The sequence below is a fragment of the Coloeus monedula genome (assembly GCF_965178545.1).
Source record: "Coloeus monedula genome assembly, chromosome: 2".
NCBI lineage: Eukaryota > Metazoa > Chordata > Aves > Passeriformes > Corvidae > Coloeus > Coloeus monedula.
This window is the reverse complement of record NC_138782.1, coordinates 117,618,383-117,628,322: the sequence shown is the minus strand read 5'-3', so window position 1 is coordinate 117,628,322 and position 9,940 is coordinate 117,618,383. Positions and strand designations below refer to the sequence as shown.

Below are 9,940 nucleotides of genomic sequence, written 5' to 3'. Positions count from 1 at the left end.
GGGAAATGAATGAGATGGATGAATTCCACTGGCTCCCTTTTTCAAGACTGCCTCCACCTTGCCCTGTGTTTCCACATTCTGCAGGATGGGTGGAAAGGTTCGGGAGAGGATAAAACCCTGAGCAAGGACAGGACCTGCACCCACCTCCTGCCTCTGCTGCCAAAGCCAGGAAGCTCTTGGGGCACCTCTCTGGGTGTTCCTGATCCTCATTATTCCCTCCACATCCTGGGAGTAACATTTGACCTCCCAAAGGTATCACAGGGGTCAACTCGTGCCTTTTCAGAACCCCCTGAGAGACAATTTGGGGCTCCTGTGTGGTTACAGCACAAAGAAATCCAGCAGAATATTCCTCGTTTGGATTTCCTCCCTTCCCAGGGCCCCCACACAGAATTTTAAGTGCAAACACTGTTATTAATAACCGTTTTCTTTCCCCTTCTCCCGCTCTCCTGCAGCACCTGGCATTCTGATGCCATTAGTAAGGAGGGTTTCATTCTGCACCCTGCCTAAAATGCTGGTCAAACCTGTCCTGTCGGAGGCTCCCACGTTACATAAAGGAGGCTGGGGCCATGTGAAAATGCCACCTCTTAATTGCCACCGGATTGGGGTAATTAGTCTGGAAAAACCTCGGGACTACCTTTTTTTTTTTTGTATGTGTGTGTGTGCTCACCTTCCTCGCTCTGTTGCGAGGCTTCACCTGTATCTGGGGCACAGGAAGCAGCAGAGCTCTCCCAGGGCTTTGGGAACAGGGAAATTACGGCGAAAAGCCGCGAGCGAAAATAGACGGAGCAGACAAAGGGGGGAAGAAAGCTTTGTTCTCCCCCATTTTCACGGATGGGGAACAGTGGCAACAACTCCCATGGGCCAGGCAGAAAATGAGTGGCTGAACCCTACATGGAAGGACCATCTCTTTAAAAATATCCCTCTTTTTTTTTTTTTTTTTTTTTGGGTGGATCCGACATCTGGAATTTTACTCCTGCGAAGGGAGGGTTTATTTTCGCCCCCCACACCCCCACCCCACCAACCTTCAAGGACATTAGAATGTGTGAGAAAGTGCAAAACCTAAATTAGCTCAATATTCACATGTTCCTTAATTATTGATGAAACTCTCGGCTCCCAAGGGAAGTTTTTGCAGAGACAGCTAGGGGTTCCCAGCAGAAGATTCCCTCAGTGCTGCAGTTCCCAACTCTGCCCACTGCCCATCCTCCCTGATTCCACCAGGTTTTCCCCAGGGATTGCTACCTAGGCCATTTATTTTCTAGGGAAAAAACCCCAGAGCTTTCCCATTATATGAAAAAATGCAGACACCTCCCCCCCCCACCCCCAAAATTCTAAATTTTTCAGCATAGTGCTGAATATTTCTGCTTTTGCTACTTTTAAAATGCAGTTTTAAGGTTACAAAAATATATATTTTAGTGCCTTTAGGTTAAAGGGAATCACAAAGAGTTTCTCTCTTACAGCTTTACATTTATAAAGATGGATTAAGATAAGAAAAGAATCTTCGAGTGGTTCAGAAGCAGATTTTGACTTGCTGAGAAATGGAGCTTCAATTTGTTTTACAACAATATTCCCACTTCTGCCACCACAAAACTGTGTATTTGTACTGCATTTCCCAGTCCCACATCACTAAAAGTTTGCTGGTCGAAGAAAAAATTGCTTTATCCCTGGATGGAACAGGTACAGAGACAAAAGCCCAAGAACTTGTCCCAAGTTCTCTGAGCTCGGATCCTTCCTGGGGGCTCCTGCCCAGGAATGAGGAAGAATTAGGCAAAGGATGGCTTTGGATGCCCACAATCCTCACGCTGTATCCAATAGGACACACTATTCCCAGATCTTTTTTCCAGCTAGGCGTGATGCCGGGCAGTGTTTCCAAGAGACTTTGTGTGGTTTCCCTCTCTTCTTGGAGCTTCCTTCCTCCCCTCAGTGTTGGCAGGTTCGGAGGTTTCGTGACGTCAATTGTGCCTTTTGAAGGTGGATGCTGCAACAACTTCGGTCTCGTGTGTTTAAACAGGAGAAAATTGGTTAATTACGCTGATGAGTGCAGCTAATTGTCCTTGCTGAGAGCTGAGGAGCTGAAGGCAGAGAGCACCAGGGCAGCTGAAAGGAGAAGTGCAGCCATAGACACGATGCTGAGCTGCCCCAAACATTTCACAGAGCCACAGAATAGTTTAGGGTGGAAAATCCCTCAGACATCATCGAGTCCAACCATGCCCCAGCACTGCCGAGGCCACCTCTGACCCGTGTCCCCAAGTGCCACATCCACACAGCTTCAAAATCCCTGCAGGGATGGGGATTCCACCACTGCCCTGGGCAGCCCCTTCCCGTTCCTGACAACCCTTTCCAGGAAGAAATTCCTCCTGATGTCCAACCTGACCCTCCTCTGGCACAGCTTGAGGTTCATCCTGTCCCTGTTCCCTGCGAGCAGAGCCCGACCCCCCCGGCTGCCCCCTCCTGTCAGGGAGTTGTGCAGAGCCACAAGGTCCCCCCTGAGCCTCCTTTGCTCCAGGCTGAGCCCCTTTCCCAGCTCCCTCAGCCACTCCTGGGGTTCCAGCCCCTCCCCAGCTCTGTTCCCTTCCCTGGACATGCTCCAGCCCCTTAAATTCACAAATGTCACAAAGCAGCTGCATCTCAATGGACTCAAATTCACTTTAACACAAGCACAGGTGGTTCTGAAATCTTCAATGGCGCCTTGCATTTATGTTTTAAACAAACCCTGGCTGTAACTAAAGGGCACCTGACATGGGGCAGTGGTGGCCTTGGCTGTGCTGGGGGAGTTGGACTCGATCGTCCTTAGAGGGCTTTTCCAGCCTTAATGATCCCATGATTGTACAATTCTACCTCCCCTTTATGCTGGCTGTGTGTGAAGCACCAGAGCTGGAACAACTTGGGAGGAAATTCAAGGGATGCTGCCTGCTCCACATGTCTGGGCTGTCACTTGGGGTGCTCCAGTGCCATCTCCCATCCCTGGCTTCAAGGAAAGCTCCACAGTTAGACAAACCTCCAAAAACTCATAAAGTTCATGCAGATTTGGGTCCAACAATGGTACCAGGACTATTTCTCCATGGTCTCTACTGCCCAGGGTAGTTTGGTGCCTGCAGGTGTTTACAAACACAATTCAACCTCCGGGATTGCTGCTCTGACATTGCACTTGCCAATCATGTCCTTGGCCGTGGATCCCGCAGCGAATTCCAAGCCTCAAAGCGAAGAACAGCCCTATCCCTGCAAAAAATGGAACAGCTCAGGAGAAACCAGTGTTGGAATGTTCCCAATGCAAAAAGGAAAATTTCCTTCTGTCACTGCTGACCTGGGGTTACCAAAACTGAAAACATTTTAATATCTGTGCTGCGCGTGCCTCGTTCTCCGTTTGGGAGCGACAGCAGAGCGGGGAGTCTCATTTTCCTTGGTGTCCAGGTAATTTCACTGGGAGCCACCTCATTCTGTGAGCACAATGGATGAATTCATAACAAAAGGCCTTGGAGTTTAAAAGTCTGATTTTCGCGGAAATGAAACCAAGTCGTTCCTTTGTGTTCACATTCTGCTAATTCCACCATCTGGGCACTGATGTAATTCTTTTTCTTGTGCTTTCTAAAAAAGGCCTTCTTGCCAAACCAGAGTTGGGTTAAAACCGAACTCAAAACCCACTAGAAACAAACAAAAAAAATTATATATATGTAATTTATTACTCTGAAACATGTTCCTCTTGTTCCAATCACCCATTTCACTGGACAGTATCTGGTAAGAAGAGCTTTTCATTGAGTAATGCTGACCACAAACACAGAGCAGAGCAGTTAAATCAATTGCTTCTGTCAAACACAAGCAATTCATGATTTATGATTATTTATTTATTATGATTTTCCCCTCCTACAACCACATGGAGAGCTCGGGGCACATTAAAATCCCACATCTTCCAGGATAAAGTGCCGTGTATTTCTCGCAGAAATAGAGAACCTTCCATTGGTAGCTGATACTTCCATCTGAGCCAGATTTAAGTCTTGGGTATCCTGAACTTAACAGGAGCAACAGCACGAATTCAAAGGTTTATTCCTGGTTTTATTCTTCCTGTAACTGACACTGGAACGTGGCCAAGCACCCACAAGAACCAGCACACAGAAACACATGGAAACTCACAGAGGGAACAAACAAACAAGCCCAGCAGTATTTGCAGAAGGAAACCTTATTCCTTGACTAGCACCTTTTTAAACTGAAATCCCAGAGATTTTAGACTGTAAAGTTTAGTTGCTTAAGAGTTAAAAAATAATAATTGGAAACAATCAGGCTTTTGGATTCTAATAACAAAAATTCCAACTTGTGGTGAGCAAGAGATCAGGAGGGATGCTTCAATGAAACACAAAACATTATTTTGCTGTCTTCCTCCACTGAGAAGACAGTTTTTTCACCTCAAGCATGGAGTTTCCTCCCAGTCTGATAACAACTGATGGTATTCAGTGGTATTTCATTTAAGGAAGCCAGGGGCAAGCCGGATTATGTTGGATAATAACTGTACAGCCTGAAAAGGAGATGCAACAAGGGTTAAAAACCCCCTGGTGTGTGAAACCCAGGGAAAGGCATCTTGTTCTCCCATATAAGAAGTGCAACTTCATTTTGCTGCAGTGAACGAGCATGTCCTGAGGGCAGAAAAAAACCAAAAAGGTGCTTTGGAAACCAAGAGATCTTAAAAACAGAGGAGTTGAGCTGCAACCAAACCATCCATGTGGTCTGGGTGCTGCAGATGGAGCTTCCTCCACTGCACAATAAAGGCTGCTTAAGGAAGTTTTTTTCCCTATTAACATCTGCATCTTGACAATGTTCCTCAAACCATGTTAAGCAACTCCACTGAGCTGAGACAATATAAAAATGTACCCATTTTATTCAGCAGAGCAGCCAACGGGATGTTTTAGATTTACACTGATGAAACCCAGCCAGGCCTGAATGAAATGAGAAGCTAATGGATTTGGATTCTGGGTTCTGCCAGGATAACTGGCTGGTTTTCAGGGTTCTGCTGCCAGTTTGCTGTGCCCAAAGAAATATCAGAACAGGACACCAGGAAGGTGAATCCTTCTTCCCATCCCACCACTTCCAAGCTCACCCATCTCTTCTGACAGCTCTGAGTGATATTAACATCCCAAAATTCATGCTGAATGTTTCAGATCTCCCACAAAAGTGCTCGTGGCAGTGCCCAGTTCCAGCATTCCTTGTTTCCAGGCTTACAATGAGAAACAAGCTCTGGTTTGGTTATAAATCCAAACTGCAAGTTTTCGATGTGTGAATGGCAATACCAAATGCATCTAACTGTGCTTTTAAAATCTACTGGTCTCCCAATTTCAGGCAAAAACCTTGCTCTATCAAGGCATCTTTCTGAATTCTAGAGACCACTGAAGAGATCCTGAATATTGCCTGGGAATCAAAGATAGGGATATGGTTAATAAATTATATGGTTAATACACACTTCCTTTAGCTTTGGTGCAAAGTTATAAAAGTTTGACAATGGTTTGGAGGCACAGGGAGGTCTTTTTATTTCATCCTTTAGTGCTGACACTCAGGAGCAAACCTTTAATCAGAGTAAGCATTTTGGGAAGAAACAACATTCATTTCATAAGTAAAAAGAGGTGAATGTAAAAATTAGACACCACTTTGCAAAAATCACTGAAGAAACACAGACAGCTTTGCAAACCCCCTCCTGCTTCCAGAAGCAGAGCTGGGCTCTCACAAGTGAAAACAACTTTAATAAAAAGGCAGTACTTGGGTGATTTTTTTGTTGTTGTTATTTTTTTCCTGGATTGACAAAAACACAGTCAATGTGAAGCAGCAGAAAGTCATTCCCTGCCTTTCACAGTCTCGATGTGTTAATCCCTCACGGGCATCCCTTTTGAATGTGGTACTGAAGCTCCTGTTGGCACATCACCAAGTTTTCCTTTGGGAGAGCTGGGTTTAGATCCAGTCTGAGCTTAGATTCAGCCTGTGTTTAGATCCATTCTGTGTTTAGATCCAGTCTGTGGTCCCAGCTGGAGCTGGCGCAGTGTCCAAGCCTGGAGTACAACGTGTTGTCTGCTGCTGTGCTTACACAGAGCCTCCTCTAGTGCAGACTCACCCCAGACCCCCAGCCTGAGCCTGAAGGGGGTTAAAGGTTCTTGCAGTGCTTCTTTTTCTTTCTGGGGGCTCCATCCCCACACTCCTCTGTCTCCTCTTTCTGCTTTTTGTGCTTCTTCTTACGGAGTTTCTTCTGCTTTTCCTCCTGCTCCTCTGTGCTGAGTTCCTCCTCTTCCAACATTCCCACAGAAATTTCTCCACTGCCTGTATTTTCATCACAACTGATGCTTTCTCCTTCATTCTCCACTTTGTATTTCCTCTTTTTTTTCCTTTTGTGACATTCATTTAGTGGATCATCCAGTTCTTTTCCATTCAAGCTCCCTGTCTTAGGCTTTTTCCCTGGTTTCTCACAGTCCTCTGCCCTCTCTGCCTCATCATCTCTTTTCTGCTTCTTCTTTTTCTTTTTGACTTTGGTTTCCAGCTCTTCTGAAGGCTCCACAGCTTCATCAGCTGTCGGGTTGGAATGATCCACCTTTGTTTCTGTTCCCTTCTGGGATCCCTTCAGCTTTGCCATGCGCTTGGCGAAATATTCCTGGACAGTGAGACCACTCTTCACTGTATTGGAACCATCTCCAGGGCAGGAGAGCCAGTTGTTCCCCTCCTTCTCTTCCTGGGAGTCAGGATCACCAGTATCCTCCTGCAAGTGAACAGAGAGGAGCAGGAGTGAGAGGCAGGAATCATGGCATTAAACATAACGCTGGGGTTTTTCTGCACACTAGTAAGGAAAATACTGAAAAGTAACATGGTGCTTTGAAAATTAACTGTGAAAGTACAGATTTGGGTGGAAGTGAGGCAGCCCTTAATGTAAAAAATGCTGTAGGGTTTAGGAAGAGGTAGAAGGTTGGGAGGCAGCAAGAGAAGACAAACCAAGACAATTTTCAGTTGTTTTGAGTTCCTCAGTTTACCTGCTCCTACATAAGTCATGTCTCCCACTGTCATACTCAGTGCATTACACTGACTTTACAAAGCACATGTCTCTGCAAGACATAAACCAGCATGAAAAACGATCCACTGCAATCTATTAGCCCGTGGCACAAAGGAAATCCCACGCCTGGAATAACTCTCCAGCAAAGAACTTGTGATCCAGGGAGCAATCCAGCACTGAGGCACCTCTTCCATCTTATCTGATCCTTGGAAATGTTTGTTTCGGAGCTGCTCTGCTGTCAGGGTGTCCCAGATGTTGTTATTTAAACAGGCTCCATTTGATCACATGTTATCAGATGGCACAAACAACATCACAGGTTACATCTTACAAGGTTTCTGCGGACATGAAATAAAGAGCTGCTCATCTCCAGCTGGAGGTGAATAATCTCCTTTTTGGAAAGGAAATATCAAACTAAAAGCAAAGTATAGCTCTGGAGCTGGATGTTATGGATGGCACGAAGAGAATGGACTCTGACAAAGCAACAAATGCCACAAGATGGAAATGTATAATTTGTTAAATTATCTGAGATTTACAAAATAAACAAACCAGAAAGGCAGCTGAAATTAAGGCTTGTTCACATACATACCAAAGCACTCAAAACAAAGCCTTTGTGGTATAGCCTTTTGCTTGGCAAAAGTCACAAATGACTCTTGGAAATGTCCCAAATTTTCACAGAATCATGGAATCATTGAGGTTGGAAAAGAGCTCCAAGACCATCGAGCCCAACCTGTGACCGATCCTCACCTTGTCACCAGCCCAGAGCACTGAGTGCCACCTCCAGTCATTCCTGGGACACCTCCAGGGATGGGGACTCCACCACTGCCCTGGGCAGCCCCGTCCAATGTCTGACCACCCTTTCCATGAAGAAATTCCTCCTGATGTCCAACCTGACCCTCCTCTGGCACAGTTTGAGGCCGTTCCCTCTCCTCCTGTCCCTGTTCCCCGGGAGCAGAGCCCGACCCTCCCGGCTGTCCCCTCCCGTCAGGGAGTTGTGCAGAGCCACAAGGTCCCCCCTGAGCCTCCTTTGCTCCAGGCTGAGCCCCTTTCCCAGCTCCCTCAGGTCATGAACTGTTTCTTTAAAGCCTTGTACACACCACAGGGAACCAGGCACCCCCTCTGGACGGGAGAAGCTGGGAAGGCATAGAATCCTCACCAACATCTGCCCTACAGCCCCTTCTTGAAGGAAAGGGGGTCCACAGGGATTACAGTCAGAGATAATTCCCAGGTTTTCCATTCATAAATGCACGGATGGATAAGAACATCCACTCTGCCCACACATCCTGAATGAAGGGACTGTAAAACCTGCCCAAATCAGAGCAGCCACATTTCACAGCCACTTTCACTGCCATGACCTGATACTCGGGGAAGGCCAGCAGAGAGCTGGGAGATAAAATCCCACTTATCTCAACACTTTATAGTTATTGCATGATGCTGCAGATAAGGGATCTGGCTCTCTTGAGGGCATCGTTAAACTTGCTGGCTGAAGTGGGGTTTATTAGGGTCTGTGAGTAAGGTTTTCCAGGTCTGGCTCCTTATGCATCCATAACCTTTACTCCCATGAGCAGGAATGCAAAAATTGGTGTCATTAGTGATGCATTACGAGTGGTGATTTCCTCATCCATCTGCTTTCAAGAGAGCTATTCCAGTGGAACGAAAGTAAGGCTGCACTTGAGATTCCAGTGATGTTTGTGTGGGCACTTATCAAAATTAGGGACTTTTCTTGTAGGGATATGTTGTAGTGTTCCTGCAGGGTTATGAAGTAACTGAAACTATTTGACTTCTGGCAAAGGGATGTGGAACACAGGGAAAAACAGGATGTATCCACACACGTCTCCACATAGGTTATGTTTGAAAGCGGAGCTGCAGCAGAAGTTTGACAGGACAGAATTCCCAGGATAAATGGGTTGAGCTACATTTATATTAAACCTGTTTTTAATAAGACCTAACCCAACAAGCACAGAATCCCACGGCATCACAGGATCATTCAGATTGGAAAAGAGCTCCAACACTATCAAGTCCAACCTGTGACTGATCCCCACCTTGTCACCAGCCCAGAGCACTGAGTGCCACGTCCAGGCCTTCCTTGGATACAACCAGGGATGGGGACTCCAAACCTCCCTGGACAGCTCCTTCCAATGTTTAACAACCCATTCCATGGGGAAATTCCTCCTGATGTCCAACCTGACCCTCCCCTGGCACAGCCTGAGGCCGTTCCCTCTCATCCTGTCCCTGTTCCCTGGGAGCAGAGCCCGATCCCCCCCCTGGCTGCCCCTCCTGTCAGGGAGTTGTGCAGAGCCACAAGGTCCCCCCTGAGCCTCCTTTGCTCCAGGCTGAGCCCCTTTCCCAGCTCCCTCAGCTGCTCCTGGTGCTCCAGCCCCTTCCCCAGCTCTGTTCCCTTCCCTGGACATGCTCCAGCCACTCCAGGTCTCTCTTGTTGGGAGGGCCCCAGAAGTGTCCCCAGGACGGGAGGTGCCCCAGCAGAGCCAGCACAGAGGGACAATCACTGCCCTGGTCCTGCTGGCCACACTATTCCTGACACCAGCCAGGTGCCACTGGCCCCTTGCCCACCTGGGTACACCTGGCTCATGTCCAGCCACTGTCACCAGCATCCCCAGGTCCTTTTCCAGCTTTCCAGTGGCTGTTCCCCAGCCTGGAGCTGCAGGGGTTGGTGTGACCAAGTGCAGGATGTGGCACCTGGCCTCGGTAACCCTCACAGCGCTGCTCTCAGCCCATCTATCCAGCCTTGGTGCAGAGCAGAAATAGCTGCCCTGCTGAAGCCCAGGCAAACAGGGTCATTCTCCTTCCCCCCAGAGCAGGATTTTGACACCCTGTATTGCAAAAGGACAAACAGACTCCCAGGTTTTTGGCCAGAACCATTTCCCTCCCCACCCCGATGTGTAAAATACACTTGGGCCCAGAACACCCATTACC

At 47.4% G+C, this 9,940-nt stretch overlaps 1 protein-coding gene across 2 annotated transcripts in view; it reads right to left on the bottom strand.

The window, feature by feature from the left end:
* Positions 1-5,485: 5,485 nt before the first annotated feature.
* Positions 5,486-9,940, bottom strand: part of PINX1 (PIN2 (TERF1) interacting telomerase inhibitor 1) — a 59,815-nt gene continuing 55,360 nt past the window's right edge. For both annotated transcript variants that reach the window (XM_082277043.1, XM_082277044.1), the window contains one exon: positions 5,486-6,721. In XM_082277043.1, the coding sequence (XP_082133169.1) occupies positions 6,116-6,721 (606 nt within the window). In that variant the 3' untranslated portion in view covers positions 5,486-6,115. The remainder of the gene's footprint in view (positions 6,722-9,940) is intronic.